The sequence below is a fragment of the Anoplopoma fimbria genome, chromosome 2 (assembly GCF_027596085.1).
Source record: "Anoplopoma fimbria isolate UVic2021 breed Golden Eagle Sablefish chromosome 2, Afim_UVic_2022, whole genome shotgun sequence".
NCBI classification, from domain to species: Eukaryota; Metazoa; Chordata; class Actinopteri; order Perciformes; family Anoplopomatidae; genus Anoplopoma; species Anoplopoma fimbria.
This window is the reverse complement of record NC_072450.1, coordinates 11,404,928-11,424,758: the sequence shown is the minus strand read 5'-3', so window position 1 is coordinate 11,424,758 and position 19,831 is coordinate 11,404,928. Positions and strand designations below refer to the sequence as shown.

General features: G+C 43.5%; 1 protein-coding gene across 2 annotated transcripts in view; it reads right to left on the bottom strand.

The window, feature by feature from the left end:
• Positions 1-19,831, bottom strand: part of zgc:158464 (uncharacterized protein LOC791139 homolog) — a 93,008-nt gene that overhangs the window by 62,500 nt on the left and 10,677 nt on the right. For both annotated transcript variants that reach the window (XM_054612732.1, XM_054612742.1), the window contains exon 2: positions 13,773-13,905. In XM_054612732.1, the coding sequence (XP_054468707.1) occupies positions 13,773-13,905 (133 nt within the window). The remainder of the gene's footprint in view (positions 1-13,772; positions 13,906-19,831) is intronic.

Sequence of the window (19,831 nt, the reverse complement as noted above, 5' to 3'; positions counted from 1 at the left end):
CACTGACCCATGCTTCTCCGGCGCTGACAGAGCCGTAGTGTTTTCACCTTCATTTTCACTCTCTCTCTCTCCAAACGATCTCCCTTTCCCCTCCATTTCCTTCCTTTCCCCCTTGCCTCCATCCCATTTCGCTCCTGCCAGAGGTCTCCTGGTGGTGATGGAGGGCCTGGTGTCCCTTTGTGAGCTGCTGTCCCTAATGAGGCTCCTCAGCCACACACCGGATCAAATTAACAGGCTGCACCAACCCATTACAACCCGAACCCACCAGCCGGGCCCCAAGGCAAGGCCCGGCGCCTCGCCTCATCGCACCGCCGATCACACTTTGTGATTGATAAGATGTGGTGCAAACAAAGACAGAAGGGCTGGAGAACGAGGGGGAGATAGAGAGATGGAGACGCAGGTAGCCAAATATAAGATCTACGCACATCTGTATTTTTCCTGCCAGCGAAAATATCAGCCTGTCCGTTGAGTAATTATCCTCTTGATGGAATAAGTAATGAGGGGGAAAAGGTCACAGATTGCCTGAGTGAAGAATATCTGTTTTATATTCGTCGAAGCAACGGTGATTAATGCCGACGTTCTCAAGGCCGCTCTTACGTGCTCAAGTGTTAGACTAATAATACACAGATCATTTGCAAACTTCTTTCTATTCTCCTACCCTGCTTCCTGGAAAGTTATTAATTTGAATGTTTAAAGTATTACTATTTTGGCAGAGGCAAAAACATCATGATTGGCTCAGTGTCAGGCTCAGAGTACGCCACTTGGAATGGAACACACAGGAGAGTGTTTTATGCTGTAACCATCCATCTGGCTAATTGGATCTCGAATCTTGGAAAGCACACTCGACATGCTCTGATAAGGTTATAATCTCCCTTGTGCCTTTATGGTGCTGGTTCACTATTTTAATTAATTAGCCCCCTCAAGTTTAAGCACGGCATTCCTTTATAACTGTGAAGAAGGAGGGAGCGCAGAGAGCGTGTGCTTGTGAGCAAGCAGAGGCACTGGAGTGAAAATTACAGTTTGGGTGTGAATGCATTAATTGATATAGAACATGTGTGCTCATTGTAGCTCAGAGATGTCGACAGACATGAAAGAAAAAAAAAAGGAAAAGGGTAAATGTTTAAATCAAGCTACAATAACGGTGGGATTACCCTGCGAGGAGAGATAATGCTGGTGTGTTTTCTGGAAGACAAACCCAGAGAAGGTCAATCCTGAATAAATGTCACCAATAAATTGGTTCCCGGAGAGAGAAAAAAAAAAAAGACCCCCGGGGTTTTTAAGACAACAAGGCTCCTATAAAAAGAGCTTAGTCCATAGTCTATCACAGCGAAAACAGGAATGTCCCATACTATTGCTTCCTGGCTAGACTGATAGAGGGGACCAGAAAACCCAGTGGAGAGAGACAGATGCAGGCAGAGAGGGAAAAGGAGATTCAATATATATGAAATGGATGAAGACAAGAGGAAGTGGGCAGATAAGAGTACAAAAGAAATGTCAAATAAATATATGAAAAGACAAAAAAAAAAAAAAAAAAAAAAAAAGGAGTGGGATAAACAGAACAAAACGTACAGAGATAGACAGAGCGTGAGAAAAGAGAAAATGTCAAGAGGGTACATTCAAGAGATGGAGAGAGAAAAACAAATACAGACAAGTTCTGTGGTGAGAATGCTGGTTAAAGATGACGGCTTCCTCCCTGTGTGCTGGCTCTGCAAACCCTCCTCATCCAACACTGTTGTCAACAGGCTTCCACCTCTGATATTACTCACACTGCAGCAGCAGTTACAGGCTGCTCTCCGCGGATCACAAGACACAGACACAGACGTTACCTGTTTCCATTCTACCAAAAGCTGAAGTTTGAGCTACAAATAGACTGTTAATCCTGGCAAACAGATATTGAGGCATCTTTTGTCTGCAAACGTCACTATTTCGGTTTTCAATTTGTTAGGACTTAACATCTTTAACAAAATAGGTCTGCTCTATTGAGGATCACATTTGTTGAAATTTGCTGCATCGTTTCACATTTCTTAATTTGAGATACCAACCTCACACACACACACACGCACACACACACACGCACACACACACACACAGTTTCACTGTCGGCGTGTTTACATAGAGTAATGGTTTTACAGTTGGCTTCCTTTCGGATTTCTTGGTCATGTATAACCAAGTTTCTAATTAGCTTTTTACGTGTAAAAGTAGCAGAGCGGCAAAGGAGAGATTGGGACAAGGCAGGGCATCCTCGGGTTTAAAAGCATTCCATCCAAAGTCGGACTGAAACTAGCTTCCGCCTCTACAAATCAATATGTTTGTTTCAACCACTGACCGAGACAGAAAGCATCGTCTTCTCTCAATCACTGCTTTGTAACCTGGTTTCAATGAGTAACCGGATTTTCTTGTGTGAATGTTTATGTACCGAATGTCTTCCCACTCTTCCTTTCTGCCCTTTAACCTTTCTTTCTCACACACACACACACAAAACAAGCATGAGAGAGGATGTCAGTCCTGGGTTATGTTTTAAAAGCCTCGTCAAACAATAAAAGGACAAGGTGAATCGGGAGATGCTGATCCTGATGCACTTAGACTGCAAATGAGCACAGCCCGAAACATAAGGTTACAGAAGAGGTCTACTCCAACACATGCTCCAAGACTGGACTTATCTCCCCTCTAAGATAACGTACAGAATTTAATCACAATGGTGCAATGGACAAGATTTCTTTTGCTTTATTTTTGAGAAAAGTACAGTTTACTGATGTAGAGACGCAAAATCCTGCCGTTGGATCTGCACGTACGATTGCCGAGACAACTTAAAACAAATTGAATGTAGCATGTTTGTGACTTGTTCTCACACACTACTAAACGTACCAGCACACTACTTGTACTGGTTTCAGTGGATTGTAGCATTTGTGTCCCCGTTATATTTTTTGGTGCCCATCTGTTCCTGTCTTGTCCTTCAACAGCTGCAGAGTGCTGGCCGCCCACTTTCACACACTCACACCTAAAAAAGCTCTCTGTCTGTCGCAGCAGAGTGTCAACAGGCCAGATTTCCTCTCCAGCTTGACTGTAGCCACCGCAGAAAAAAAAAAAAAACACAGCCCTGCAATCAGATTGGTGCCAGCCATGTCCCTGTTTATTACTAATTCACCAAGTCTGTCATTCTATCGCCATTGCTCAGCCTCTCTCTCTCTGTCTCTCTCTGTCTCTCTGTCTCTCTCTCTCTCTCAGCAGCCAGTAAAATCGGACCAATAACCCCCATCAAGTAACTGCCTGCAACAAAGATACAAGCTGCAGCTTTAAGTTCCATCCCCACTTTACGCCAAATGGATACTCGACTTATCAAATGACCCCAAAGTGTGTCTGTGTGCAACAGCAGCTGTATACGGCTCAATCTGTGAATGTGTGTGTGTGTGCGCGTATTAACAGACCTCATGCGTGTGTGTGTGTGTGTGTGTGTGTGTGTGTGTGTGTGTGTGTGTGTGTGTGTGTGTGTGTGTGTGTGTGTGTGCGCTGCGGGCTCTGAGTAGCCAGCAGTGGGTATGAATTCTGCCCTGTCCTCCTCTGCAGTGGCCCAGACATGGATTAATGGTGTCATTAATCTTACCTTAAAAAATGAATGACTTCAGCACCTTCAACCTGCGCCAGAGCGGCTGCCCAGTCCCCCCCTCCCCCTACCCCACCCCACCCCATCCCCCCACTGTGCTCCAACCCCCTCCCTTCCTACTCAGCTGTGACGGATGGATAGCGGGTCTGCCATCCTATCCATCCTTGGCTTGGCACAGCCTGGCACAGCTGGATATCGGAGGCCAGCAGGAATGCTCCTTCCAGGACGCACCACTTCCTCATCCAGTTCTGCTTCTTTGGTTTGTGTCTGTGTGTTCCATGTGTGCACTCAGCTACTTTATTGGAAAAAAAAAAATCAAAACCCAAAGTATCCTGATCATAGAGAGAATGGTGACGATGTTGTTAAACTGCTTGCAAAGGTTGCTTAACTGCGGACAAATATGTGAGAAGCAAGTATGCTCACGTCTTCTCCTGGTTTTTAAAGAATAAAGAAGAAATATATACAGATTTTACATTGTGGAAATCACACAGCCTCCTTAATTTCTATCAAACCAACCTGCTTGGCTCCGGGATCCAGCGGTTATAAACTTGTGATGTTGGTCGAATTAGAACTTCATCATGTTTTGATTAAAATTGGAAACCACCTGACCAAATTAGTTTTAGTAACTTTTAGGCTGTATTATGTGCCAAATGAGTGAAACCCTGTGGTGATGCAGTTGTGGCTATGATGTCCTTTGCGAACCCTTAAAAAGTTTTGGTTTTTTTTAAGATGTATAACATTTTACTAAAAATACCGGCACATGTAATGATGTACTCCAATCAGAACTGCATGTGACAATATCTAGTGGAAATGTCATACCGGAGTCATATGTGAGAAGTGTTAGCTACAGTGCTAGGAAGCATTCATCACTAAGTGAGGGGGAGGAAGGTTATCAGGCTGGAGCTGGAGATTTCTCATTTCATCAATAGGTCATCAGTCTTTCTGCTCTTTCCCTCTCCTCCCACCTCCTGAACCATCCGCTCTTCAGCTTCTCCAAATGACCTTTCGTTGCCGCTATACAGTTGGCCAGACACACAAACACACACAGCCATAACCCCGTACACTGTATGTCTGTGTCAAAGTCCTTAAAACACATGGAACGATTTTTAAACCATCAGTTTAGCCAGGAAATGGTTTGCAGCCAGTCCAGTTACACAGCTCAGTACAACCTCATTTTTCTTGTTCTGGCCACTGAGCCTCACAGAAAAATTACACCTCTTTTTCTCTGAAGAGGATATTGGTGCTTCTACATACGGCAGTAGAGCAATTACACCAAGTCTACACATGGTTCTTTGAAAGGTCATGACTGTTTTTCAGTTCCTCCCACAAAAAACATATAATGAGGTGAGATGTGCTGCTGAGTCACTAGTTTAAACCAAGGAAAACAGGAAAAATGTGCCCATTTAGGTTAAGTGTTATGCCGCATTTCCACTGCGTGGTATGGCACAGCTCTACTCAACTCGACCTGCTATTTTTTTTTGTTCTCCATTAGCAAAAGCTGTGGATAGAACCCTGTGCTTTTTTGGTACCACCTGCATAAACCTCGCTATTTATATATAGACAACCTACTAGCAATAGCGACCGCAATTTTTTATTCATCCACACAGATTTTTTGAAATGGCAGTCCGCAAAACTATGCTGTACACTCTGCTGTACAAAGTATAGACTTTCCTCTGTTTGGCCTGCCTGCCACAACGAACGGCTAAATACATCATAAATCATGGCACCTCGAGTCTTGATATAAATCATAATTTGCTAACACAATGAAGCTTTCTTACAAACAAGCTAAACCAAACTGCAGCCCCACTCTAAAAGTTGTGGATAACTCCAGAGGGATCTCGTTATTGTTCTGTTCTCCGGCTCTGCTTCATTACACTGTTCATTTTGTTGACAACAGCATTTTTTCTAAACCTTAAAATAATATCCAGTCCAACAATAGCACCAAGCCAAAAAAGAAAAAGGACCACCTGACACCAGCTCTGACACTGGGGAGCGTTGGTTTTGTAATACTCAGTACCACCCTGTCAGATCAGTGTGTAATAACTGTCAGTCATTTCTCATGGGATCATGTAGATGTGACAAGTGGGTAGCAGGCCTCTGACAAAAATCTGGCAACCACCGAATGGGGCATAGACATGACTAGTCAGGGAGCGGGCTGGAACAGTGGACGGTTTTCTGTTAATAAGTGAACATCCTGGAATTAATAGAACATCTTAAAAATAACATTATTGACGCTATGGAACTATTTGTAAATTTGGGGCCGTGGTTTTTTTACCTAAAAAGGAGGCTAAAGGTACAAATCAGATAACAAATCTTGCGATCGCCATCATTGATAACCTGCTGTGTCTCAGGGTGTCTTAGGTCATCGATTAGAGAACTTATTGTAGCAACTTTATGGCCATAACTTATAATTTATTTCTTCTGGGGCCCTGACATGGCTCATCACCCAACTGAGTAAACAAAAGTGATCATCACACACATTGCATCTATCGACAAATCTTGAATACAACCCAAACCCATGAGGTAAATATACTGTAAATCCTACTGTGAGGCTATTACTTGCGTAGCTGCCTTGCTAATCTTGCATTTTTTCTTACAGCTAATAAATTACATTTTCAGTTTCATTTCTTTAAGCTATTTAGCAATTTCAAGTCCGTCAGTTTGGAGAATGCTGTGAATTCAAATGCTTTGTGTGTCAGTGCCCTTGATGACCTTGAAACACAATTCCTGAATGGAAACTACTCCCACATCTTGTGCAAACTCATTATAAATACTTTACGGTTTTATTATTTAAATCAAGTTTTTTCCTGAATTCTCAGCATTGTACGTGCCACTGCATGTCCTATATTACATTCACATTATGAAAGAAACTACATAAATGTCATGTCTCTAGCATTGTCTGTGGCCAGTTACAGACAAGATGGAACACGGGTGTCATTTTTAGCAAAGCATCATTTGAGCTGGAAAAAGAGCAGCTGCGAACTGATCGCAAGACGCAAATACACTTAAAAAGGTGGATGTTGTGAGGCGCGAGAGGAAAGAGTGGGTTATTCACTTCACTGTCCAGGTTTCAGCTACTGGCCTCGCAGGCCGTGTTTATTTAAAGCTGCCTATAATAAACTAGAGTAATGCATGAATGTGTTGCCGAGGTAATTAAGGTACTCTTAAAATGCACCAAGGCAGATGTGATGGAAAAGTAAACAAAACCAGAGATGAGAGGATAACTGCACAATTATTGTTTGCTGTACTAACAAGTCATTAAACCAAATTTAGAGGTACTAATGGCACAGACTTCAAGAATAGCAAAAAGAAAACAAAAAAAACTGTGAGTGCATGCTCCGGATACGCCTTGAGTCACAGCTCTGGGCAATAAAAGCAGGGTTACAGGCCAAGAAATGTAGCACCACATGTACCTGCAGTCGCCTGGGGTGAGTTGTCACTCTTCTGTGTGAGTAAGCGAGTGAGGAGGAGATGGAAACCATTCAGCACACCATGCCTCCATCCTTTACTCTCGACTTGTCCCCATAAACTAACCCACGGGTGCTGTAACATGAATTTGTTCCCGCTGTCTCTGCCTCTGGCTCTCTTTACTTTTCTGTTTTTTGTCTCAGGTCAGTCTTTCTGATGGTTCTCTTTTCCTCTCTCTTTTGGTTTTACGGTAATACTTTCCCTTTCTCTTCCCCCTTGGTCCTCCCTCTTTGGGTGTCCCCACCTCTGTACGTGTTCTCTCACCCACTCGGGCCGTGCCAAACTAGTAATGTTCCTGGCATTTGTGCTTTGGAGCCAACAGGAGGCTTAGCACCACACTATCATGAGTAATTGAAATAATCAACTCGGTTGCTAATGACTCATCTCTTGGCACTGAACGCTACTCTCCACATCATTGGGAGTGCGGTGCAGGAGGTGCCAGTGCCTCGAGACATTTCCCAGCACATTTCTCAGACGGAGAGAAAGAGAGAAATGGCGAACACGCATCTACCGTGAGTCAACTATTATGGAAAACATCAAGGCTCCCGCCCACCGGGAACATTTTGGGCCCTGTTGCACAACCTTACTGCTGCTAAAGGACTGAGCGAGACCTTAAAAGATGGGATGAGGACAAATTGAGGTTACAACTTTTGACAGTGCGTGTAATAAATTCACCACTGGCGTAAAGTATTTCACACCGGAGGGGTTATTTCTGTCCGATACCAAACAGGCATGTTCACACATCTCAACACACACTTTAGATGCTGTGGCGAGGCTGTGGTTTGAGGACTTGAAGGTGGACTGGACTGCAGTGCGTTTGTTTGGGAGAGCTCGGTCATGCGTGCTGTTTGCACAACAGGCCTCCTCCGCACTGTGGGAAATCTCTCACATGGTCGTGTGCCTTCCTGTCTGGCTCGCTGACTGAATGGGGAGTATGACGACGAGAGGAGCGGGTTTATTGAGAAATGCCTTGACGCATGCTGCCGCGCATTAACTAGGCCAGCCCATTATGCTTGTCAGTGTAACAAGTCCGAACAGCTTCAACAATGTGTGTGGGAGTCAAGTCGAGCGGATTAAGTAACGTCGCAAAAGTTGATTCAAGCTTTTTCTTCCGATGCTTCCTTTTGTGAGTAGGTGCTGCTACTTGTGTGGAGGTATGCGGGGAATTGCCATGCTGACAGCTGAGGTGTGTGGGTGTGTGTGTGTGTGTGTGTGTGTGTGTAGGTGTATGTATGTGTGTGTGTAAGGGTTGTGTGAATATATCTGGGCCTATTTCTATGTGTGAAAGAGACAAAAGGTACAGACAAAAAAGATTATGTGCGAATGTGAAATCTGCTAGGACATTGCACACATTCACAATACAAAAAAAAACACATACAAGATATACACTTTCAATACACTAACTCAACATGCCAAAATACCAGCTGATAATAAAAGGGGGAAATGTCCTCTCCCAGGCTGACACACACACACACACACACTCTACAGATTTACATGGATAGCACATGTAGTCACCGACGCGTGTAGACATGAATGACATTCTCGGGCGCTCTGGGAGCACATGCAGGAAATGTTGTAAAGACAGAGTGGCTGTGCACATGTCTTCACATAACTGCAGGTGGAGCCTCGACCGGCAGTTATGGTGTGTGGAGCAGATTACGCGGGGGTGGGTCCGGCTTTTCAGGTTAAGGAAGTCGTGACATGCCCCTCCAGCAGGCCCATAAATCAGTCGGTTCAACCTCACTAAGGATGGCTCTTGGGAGAGAGAGAAATGTGCACACACACACACAAACGCAGGGGCATGAGCACCAGCCACTTCAGTTCACACACACACACACACACACACACACACACACACACACACACACACACACACACACACACACACACACACACACACACACACACACACACACACACACACACACACACACACACACACACACACACACACAGTCAAGTACACATGGACGACAGTGTGAGTGCAAACAAACACACACCTACATACACACAAAAAACGGCGGGAGCACACACTCTGTTATGTAAACGGCTGTGTCACTTTTCGCCTCAGGCCTTACATGCCACACCTCCCACTATGTGGCTGGATGTGTGTGTGTGTGTTTGTGTGTCTAAGGTGTGAATATGGTGTAATCAAGGAATTATAATTGTATCTTCAAAATAGCACATCTGGTTTCAACATGATTTAACTGTACACTTCTTGAGAAAACATGTGACCTTTTGGATTTTTATTAATAAATCAAGGCGCTTAATTGGTCACTTTGAATTTTACCCGCTGTGAGTGGAGCCATAGTGAATAATGAACCAAAAATATTTTCCACTTCTCAACAGGTGGGCTGGCTGATCCTGTCCGGAAAAGTGAAAGCTGCTGGAGACTCTGGCCGTGTCAGCTTTACAGCACCAACGTGACCTTTGTGGTCAAAGCACCCTCTCTTCCATAGAGGGGTGATGGGGCCCCTACATCCCAGTGCGACTGTTAAACGGGTCAACTGTCCTCAGTGCCTGGTCTGTGGGGAAGTTGTCAACCCACCCAACCTGTCTTGAAACATGTGTTATTTACCAATGCTTTGTGAGTGTGACTTTTTTGCTGTGTCGTCACCATTTATATATATATATTCATATATATATATATATATATATATATATATATATATATATATATATATATATATATATATATATATACAACCAATGTGTTCGAGATTAAATTATTCACTGGAGCTCATTCAAAATGTAACTTGAGTGAAAGTATAAAAGTATTAGTTCCAAAATATACTGAAAGTACCAAAAGTATAAAAGCATAGCCTCCTCAGTATGTAGAATGGCCCATTTCAATGCCCCCAGACCCCCCTAGAGGGTCTGAGGTCCACCCATAATAGTCTCCTTTGAGAAACACCGTTGCTGCATCTTTGCAGCGCTATCATTTGGGTCTGTAATCTTTCAACTACACAGTGTGCCTTGAAATTCATTGACCCTGTTGTAGACGATAAACTAAAAGAGGATAAGTAGCCTTGAAAGACTATAAAGAGCTTCTTACATACTTCAGTGAATGGAATGACATCAGCAGCAGAAGTAGGACACGCAGACATGTGATTGGCGGTTTAAGGCCACTGGATTTCCTTGTGCAACAAGCCTTTTATTATCTATAGAGAAATGAATGGCCTTCCTGTGGCGTACAGATCGTATTATTTGCAGTGAATAGATGCTAAAGCCTAATAATCAATCAGGTTGTTTAACTCATGAGACTCAGTGAACGAATGGCTCATAAAATGCAAAATGGAAGGGAGAGAGTGCAGGAATGTGACAAGCCTTTTCTAATCAGTATACGAGTACAGACTGACCTCATACTTGCTATTCAGAGGTTTGTACAGGAAGAACCTGTGCCTCCTGCTGCATCATTGTACCAACTGAGCTAATCAACATTTAGGTTTTGGAAGAAAATATTTGCATTCAAAAGATTTCTAGTAACCTACAGCAGCAATCAAATGTAAATATAGAGACTATATGCCATATCGCTCCATCACTGCAATTCCTAAATCAAACTCTGGATAAGTATCTGTAAATTTATGGATTATTAGGGTTATGGAAAATGTTAAATCCATGGAATCAGGTTATCACACTATTGCTGTCTGTACCTACTGTCTGGTCATCCCCTCATCTCTGCAGTGCAAAACCTAAAGTGATTACTCAGCTAAAAGATACTAATCTGAGATGTCCACGTCCATGAGGTTATGACACACAAATGGATCTGACAACATGGAATATTAGCTTCAATCTGAGATTTCACAAGTTAATATGCAAGATTGATATCAAGCCCGCTCATGTAGGAAATTATAAATATCCCGAGTAGTTGTATTAAATTACTGAGATTGATCTGGAGATAAAAAAAATTAAAAAAAACTAATTGGCACAGCAATGTCTGTAAGTGTGTCTGTTAAGTGAGCTCCAAGCCGACAGGCAGATTAAAGTCAATCTTGTGTTGTAACTTGAAACGTAAAGGTCGTCCGCAAAGACAAACTAAAAACGTCAGGCAGTCGGATTTATTTTCAGTCTACTTCTTAGAATTAATTGGAAACACTTCGAAACTATCAGTTACACACCTTTGGATTTTGCAAGTTTAGACAGCTATAGGCCATTTTATGGGGGAGGTAGACTAACCGTTTTATAGACGGAGGTGAATTTGGGCTGGTGGTAAATTAAAAACTTGGCTCCGACAACCAGAAATAGAAAAAGTTTCTGTTGTTTTGGATTGTTTGGAGTTATGTGTCCATCTGTACCCATCTGTGAAAGCAAGTGTCGGGGGAGGGTCTGTTTGAGTCTACGGCTATCTACGGCAGTCTGTAGCAGTCTGAGAGCTGAAGGAAACTCAAGTACGGTGGGAGAAAGAGACAGCAATACTGACAGAATGAGAAAGAGAGAGAGAGAGAGAGAGATGCACACCCTTTGCATCACATGATCGGTTTGGTCCTTACTTTGCTTCAGTGCAGCAAGCCATGCTATGGTTCCTCTCTCTCCATTCTTGGCCAACTAAGTTCCGAGTGTGCATTTTTGCCTGACCAATACTCTGTCAGAATGAGGGATGCTGCAATTACTCTATATCCACATCAGCATACTGTATTTACGCCTTGCACAGGGAGAGAATGTGAAAGATCACCTCCTGACCCTCATTACACCATTGAGGTACCCTTGGGCAAGGCATTTAACCCCCAACTGCACCGGTGGGGCTGAACTGGGCAGCATCCAGGTGTGAATGTGTGTATTTGAAGGAAGTATTGATGAAAATGAGCATTAATGCTCTGGATTTCTGGCCTGGATACATAAATGTTGAAAGGAAATCAGCACTACAAATAAATGAACCAGTGAAACATAATATTTGGGTTATCAGTGCAGTTACTCATAATTATACTTTTAGATTTTCCAATCTCTATTATGTATTATGGGTGCTATGAGCATGACTCATATTACATTCTAACTCGCATTCATAAATATGGCCCATCTGAGGTACTTGCACACATTTGATAGAATTATTCTGAAGACATTTCACATAATTGCTCTGTTTGCAGGTGAACATATCAAATATTGTGAAATGTACCCTCCTCAAATAATGCCAGTCCTTCTAGCTATGTGCCAGCATGTTTGAATTAAATGCAATATTTTGTGCTTGTGAAACCACTCATCCGTGGAGTAAGTCCAAGGATGAGTATGAATATTAAAAGGATGACAGCAGAGCCAAAGATATCCGCCAACAGCTCTATTTAAAACGACGCCCCGCCGTCTCAGTCAAAACAGCAGACAAAAAAGTTGCAATCAATAGATATGATGGATAAAAGCGGGGGAGCCTGAAAACAACACCACTCCAGGGTTCAAAGACATGAGCATCATAAACAACCAAAAATAAAAAATAAAAACTCAAGACAGACAATTGCTGCCAGCGCAGTTTAGTTTGTCAATAAGAGTCAGATGAAGAACTGTGTCGAGTAAAAGCAAAAGAAAAACCTGGAATCGGTTCAAGATTCAATTGGTGCCACAAAAGCCTTGCTCGGATTTCTGGGTTTTTTTTTTCTTTCTTTACCGCTTCCTCCACCTGAGGGAGGCGATAAATCTTGAGTTTTTTGTACTCAGCTGAGGCATTGACTGGGCCAGAGGTCAAAACAGTAAGACCGATGAAAACAAGAGATTGTCTGGAGGCCCATTAAAAGGAAAATTGCAACGGAGGGACAGAGACATTCATGTCCTGCCTTTGTGGGAGCAATAAAAGTGTGTGTGTGTGTGTGTGTGTGTGTGTGTGTGTGTGTGTGTGTGTGTGTGTGTGTGTGTGTGTGTGTGTGTGTGTGTGTGTGTGTGTGTGTGTGTGTGTGTGTGTGTGTGTCTTTAAGAGTGCACTATCATATGCGGGAGGGTTAAGAGGTACCCGCATATTGCAGATGATATGACCGTGTCATTTTATCAAAGTTCAAAGTATTGATATCTAGTATTCATCCAATTTCCAGAAACATCCATCTGAGGTCTGACAGTCATACTAACATTTGTTTTTGTAACATTCCTTTCCTTGGTACTAATGTTTGTTTAGGAGAGGAAAACAGCCGCCACATGTTTATGTTTTCTCCACTTGATTCATCATCTCTCCTCTCTTTCTGCATTCATTCTTTGTCACTGCTGTGAATGTGCCCTGTGACAAAGCTGTGTGGAGAATGTGGTTCAGCTGAATTCTTATGTTAGCACATAGCTATTGTTGTCCCTTCCTGGAAATCCCAGCGAGTGGCCGTCTCCACATGGACACAGTTCAGCAAGAGAAAAACATTTTCAAAGCACTACTCTCTTTTCATTTGACCTCTGAGGTGGGGTTTTTTTCAAATCACTTATGGTCTTGTATGATTTCTGGGGGCAAGGTTTCTGCTTTTGAAGATGTTTTGACATATTTCATGTCACACAGGTAATTTTTGCTCCGCTGCACCTGTCATGTAAATTGGCATTTGGCCATCCAAGCCGGTTCATTAATAAACATATGGCGAAAATCACACTGCATACTAATTAGTGCTCCACTAGGATAAACAATATGAAATCACAGCAAAGGAAAACAATCATTTTCTCGTCCCTTAACCTGCAATTACTGAAGGTGTGAAGGCGGACAGAGGCCGCTGGGTGACACAAAATCGAGATATTAGAAACATTTGAATTGATCTACCTGCCATCATCTTCTGGGCCTCATAAGGCTCCATGTAGCCATCGTTCTCCGTCGTCACCTTTTCCGTACTGGTCTGAGTTCCACCGGCCTGCTCAGCGTCGAAAGGGTCCGCGTAGTCTTCAAGGAAAATGGGCTGCACAATAAAAGAAAAACAAGAAAGAAGGTGAGATGGAGGGGAGGAGAAAAAAAAAAAAAAAAAGCCAAATATCAAGAGGGGAATTCATTGTGCTACTCTGTTGAACAATACAACAGGTGTCAGGAGAGTTGCAAGACAGAAAACTGCTGAGGCCCAGGACAGGACAGGACTAAGTGCTATCCAGGGAGGTAGACCGGAAGATAAAGGGGAAGAACGCATACATAAATACCCCCCTTCTCCGTATGCCTCAGCACATCACCACAATGCCTCAGCTTTTAGCTCTTACAGCACGCTCTCTGCTACTGCTGGTCTGCCTAATTATACGACAGGCCTGCGTTTCAAAAAGACGAGGAAAGAAAGAAGAGGAAAGGAGACCACAACTGCTCAACTTTCTTAGGAGAAACAATCTGGCAGATTTATGCCGAGGCTGGCAGCGAGCCACGGCTAATTGCAGTCCTGCTCTTTTTGCTGAGCATTTTGTGCAGTAAGATGGCAATTAGGTGGACGTCCTGGGACCCAGAAATACAGCTCGAAAACCTTCAGGGAGCCGAGCAGCGGTCCGCATCTATAGCGCCTTAGGGGGATATTTGTTTTCTTGAAAATGTTGAATGCTTCATCTACCAGGGCACCGCTTTTAAAGAAAGTAGAGATCTACTTTCTTGAAAGGAAGGAGAAGACCATCTGAGCCATCCGTCCCTACGGCCATTGGATAATGAGGGAGAGGGTGTGACCGGGGGGGGGGATTTTTTTTTTTCTCTGTAGTGGCTCCTGACAGTCTAGTCCTGCCAATCAGTGGTCAGAGGAGAAGGGCACCGACGGCTTGTTCTGTTACTTGGAGACATTTCTGCGTACACCTAAGCCAGCATGTAAACACGCTCGCGACTGGCACTACACCCTATGAGTCATGTGTAAGAGGAAGGGATTTGGTCTCATTATAAACGAGCTCATCACTCATCTGGTGGACGGGGTCGGGCGGGGCAGACGGGAGGCGGACCGAGGCTCGTGCCTGCCTCCACCTAGCCCCGCTTTCCCTGAGAACAACCACTGTCCATCTTCGCCACAGAGGGAGCTTCACAAATGGATTTACTTCCCAGAAGCAAACCCCATATGCAGGCCACCCGTGAGAGCCAGCGCACACACACACACACACACACACACACACACACACACACACACACACACACACACACACACACACACACACACACACACACACACACACACACACACACACACACACACACACACACACACACACACACACACACACACACACAACAGGGAAAGCCAAAAGTCAAATGTACAGACATACCTTTACAACTGTGGGATTTCTCTTCGGCTGGGAAAGCACCGCCATTTTTACAGTACTGATCGGGGTCAAGTATCAAAAAAAAAAATAAAAAAAAGACGTCTTGAAAAGTTTCCAGGTGTTATATGCTAGAAAGTTCACTGGGGATAAATTGTAAGCCGCTTAGCGACAGAGCAACGCTGGCTGGTATATTCCGGCACAAATCGTCTCCACTGTACACGGATTAGATATAATAGCAAGGGAAGTAAATACTACGGATGTGTTTTGTATCAGCTGCTGTGTGTCAAATCCACCTTCTTCAATATTCCCTCTCCATCTGTTTTGGGGAAAATAACAAGGACTTTTTTTTTTTTTTTTTTTTTTTTTTTTTTTTCTGCCACAGCATAATTATGGGTTCCTCAAATGTTTTGCTTCTGCGATTTCAAGCAGGGCGGAAAATCCAATGCAAACATTTTTTTTCCTGGTTCGTTTTAGTGCCACAGAATTACACAAAATTCACTCAGAAGTTAAATTAATATTCAACCGATCAGATTAGCAACATCTTTGCTGTCCCTGATAACCCAGCATAGTATGCGCCACAGCTACAGTGTCATCATTACCATCTCACACACACCTTGTTACATAGAAACTCAGCCCACAGTCATCATAGCGTGTTCCAAAACCCACTTCAGATATACTCACTGCAAACACAACCCAAACCTAAGAATAAGTAACCCTCGCTAAAACAACATATGAATCACCCAAATGGAGGGATGAAGGCCAGTGCCCATTTGACTGTGGTCCACGAACTGTAGCGGAGTGGTACAAGGTCTGAGAGCGTAGCCCGCAAATGTGATGAAGCACTCCAAATGCTGCATCTTACATTCTCTCCAGCAGCTTAAGATGACTGCAGCAGCTTAGATTTTTTTTTTGCCCACAGTGAGGTTAAGCAGGTTCGGTTTCAGCAGAGCTCACACCATCAGACTTCTACCGCCTCCATGCACCTTCGGGAGCCAAAAGGATGTTTGGGCATGTTTCAGGGAAATAATGGCAGACATTGAGTTATGTGTGGAGCCACTCCAAAAATATGACATCACCTTTTTCCCTTTCCTGTTGACATAATGTATGACAAATAAAGGGCAGGGCGCGTGATGAAAGCTTCTGATTGCAAGGATGCAATCATGGATAAAAACTAAAGCTTGGGTTTTAAGACTCAAACATGATATGCGACAGCTTCGCTATCTATAATTGGTTTATAGTCATGGCTTGGAAAGTTTAGTTTGGTACTGGAGGGCAGATAAGGTAAAACACTTCACTCGAACTTTAATGTATGTGCATTTTTTGGATAAATCAAAGACTAATAGGCCTGCTGTTGCTCTCAAAAGCAAAACAGGAATCTGCAATCAGTCACAAGAGGCTCTTGGCTGCTCTTTTAAAAATTACATCCGCAGAGGCTGAGTCAGTATTTGGAAGGAGATTTTTCATCGTTTTAAAATCTTAAAACATACCGTTTGAGACGTGTCAAGACAATATGCAATTATAAAGTATCTGCAATCAAGATTTCTCACTTCAAATTCAGTCGGCCTGATTTAAAGAATACATCTGCAGCTGCTTGCAATGTGAATTACTTAATTATGGTCCCCGTGTCCACATTAAGGTTGCAAAGCCTTGTCATCAAACAGCTTCACTGAGGGAAAAAAAAAAAAAAAAAAAAAAGGATTTACATTTTACAGGCGTGTGTTTATTTAGCTCTAGAGTTGGGCAGTAAAAGCTCTTTTCAGCACCTTGCTCATGTTCCTGTTCCAGTCAGCAGGAACAGTCACGTTTTCTTTTCCCATAAAATGCAAGTTTAAGCTGATGACAAACCATTTACCCGGCCTGACAACTGTTGAATAAAAAATAAAACAAAAGATAAGTTGTTCATGTTGTCTTTTTCACTTTCGTTTAGAATTATTTGGGAACTTGTGTTTCAAAATAGCTCAACATTGCAGTAATGTAGGTGACTAACAGGAGTTGTTTTGTGTGTGGGAGGTGTATTTTTATCAAGGGGGAATTTCTCAGCTTCATGGTCATTATCAGCTCCACCCTGTGTGTCACATTCATACTTTTACAAAGCTGCAATGAGTACAACTATTAAGTATTCTATTGTCACTCATTAGCAGGCAGCAATGTTATTAATTTTAGCCGACACAGATCCTCCCTGAGCATCTGGGGATTTTGAATTTGGACAGCAACTATCCAGATCAACAGACAGACAGTCTCTGTAAGGCACCATCACCCAGGCCCTGCAGCCGAGTTCACGTTTGGGTGGAGGAGGTGGTTAATATTTCCAAATTGCTCCAATGTGTCCTTCCTGTCCCGTTGTACTAATGACTACTCAACAAGCAGGAGGGGTGCTGGAGAGCGGCAGCGTCGCCTGGGGACACGCCATCTGCCTTGTGGCATACCGGGGTGTGTCAGGACTGCAGCCAAGCCACACTTGTCATGAAAGCAAAAACTCCCCCCTCAGCACAAGACTGCAGCGCCTCCATATACATCAGGTCTCTGCTAAGCCGCGCTGTAAGCCTGTATGAATCTCTCGAAGCCACCTCAGAGGCTCAGGCCATGTCTCCGTGGTAGCTGGTGTGCAGCAGAGAGAGAGAGAGAGAGAGAGAGAGAGAGAGAGAGAGAGAGAGAGAGAGAGAGAGAGAGAGAGAGAGAGAGAGCATTCTCAATTACTTTCATTCCACCGCTCAGATCCCAGGTCGGCCATGTCTTACACCTGCCAGAGCTCTGGCAGCTCGCAACAGACTTTTTCTTGAAATGCACCGCAGCTCTCGGGCAATGAGGCGGACTTCAAATCAGTGGGAACGGAGTGGGCACATTAGCGGAGAGGCGGAGACTGTAGCAGGCACCTGCCATTTTGGCTCCGATGCCAGAGCTCGACGATGCTGCGACTTGAAGGATTGCAATTCGATTGGGCCTCAGACTTCCATTAGAGGCGAGAATATATCGCCTACACTCTTAATGGAGAGGAAATGTGTCTGGGCTGCCTCGTCAGATAATCAGGAGCAAAATAATGAAAGATTCAGAAACTCCATTAGTGGAAATTTAGTAGACATTTGGTAGCAATAATAATAATAATAATAATAATAATTGTGAAATAGGCTGCAACATTTCTCTTTGTCCGCATTCTCGAGCGAGCCAAATATCCAGTGTTGGCACTTATACAACCAGAAGCAAATGCGATGTAACAGCCAGGGAATTTCAGCCGGCGATGACCAGATAAACACCTTTAGACATACATAGATGGAAATAAAGACTAATCTCACTCTGGCTGAATGAGTGCAGACATGGATATGATACAGTGTCATAGCTTGTCCAGGAAGGATAGAATGCGTCACGGGCTAGTCAAGGTTGAAGCCCCCCCCCCCCCCCCCCCCCCGAGTCTGCCAGAAAAGTCAGCAGGCTGTAGAATGAGAGCGCAGGGAGAAGAAAAAAAAAAAAAAAGAAAGAAAGAAAGAAAGAAGGAAAGAGGGCTGACGTGTGTGATTTATGTCTAACGCCACGAGGGATTTCAGCCACTGATAACCTAATACAACTCAGTGCTTAGCAGCTCAATTGCATTAAGGCATTTCAAAAGGCTTTTTTTTTTTTTTTTTTTTTTTTTTTTTTTTTTTGCTGCTATTGCTGTGTTAGAAAAAAGAAAGCAAGCCACTATTGGGAGGACAGAAAGCCACTTTGAACAAGAGGGGTGAGAGAAGACCAAAGATAAGGGGACACTTTGTTTTATCTTCGAGCTGCCGCGCATTAAGTATGTTGACTCCTGCTGATAGCTCTTCCACATTATCTGTGTCAGTAAACATAGGATGAACGCTGTGTGTGCAGTGTGCAGTCATCCTAAGATAACTTGGCAACGCTTTTCTAGAAAGAACATACTGGCTGGAAACTCTCCCTCAAGGCCATTTATTTAAGCAAGCATGATCACAGCTTCTCCGTCGACACGATGCAGTTACTATCAATAACGTACTTTCATGTTTCCAAGAAAGAGAGCGCAAATCGGATCACAATTCATTGAAGCCCCCCTTGTGAAGCCTGAGCCCTGCTGGGCTCGAACAAACAGATTAGGCAGACGGAAAATTGGCTTCGCCTCTAAAAAGGAGAGCCCACAATATAGAGCTGACATTAATGAAACTTTATTGAAATGTTTCCAAAGGAACACGGCTGCTGTGTGAGCTCTCGCCTCTATGGGCCTGGAAGAGTGATGTGCCTCCTCTAAAGGCCTACTTAGGAGCCTGCAGAGGCCGCTAATCAAATTACTACATTTGCTATAAAGACGCCTTTTTCACAATCAGTCACAAGCGACTGCGGTCCCCACACCAACGGAGAGCACTTCACTTCAGATAAAGACAAATTCAGTTTATTTCCAGGTGTATTCATTCGCTTTGCTTTTAAGCCAATTGGAGAATCATTCAAGGGCAGCGATTCCGCCTTAGTGAGCCCGCTCGTCCTTGGGAATCAATACAAACAAAAACGGACTTCATTGACAACGAGACAAAAGCATGCCCAAACCTCTTCAGAACGTGTATGACCTGATGATTAGTTGGAAAACAGACAAAGACCATGCCTTCTCTCACTCAAAAGTGCATTTTCTTG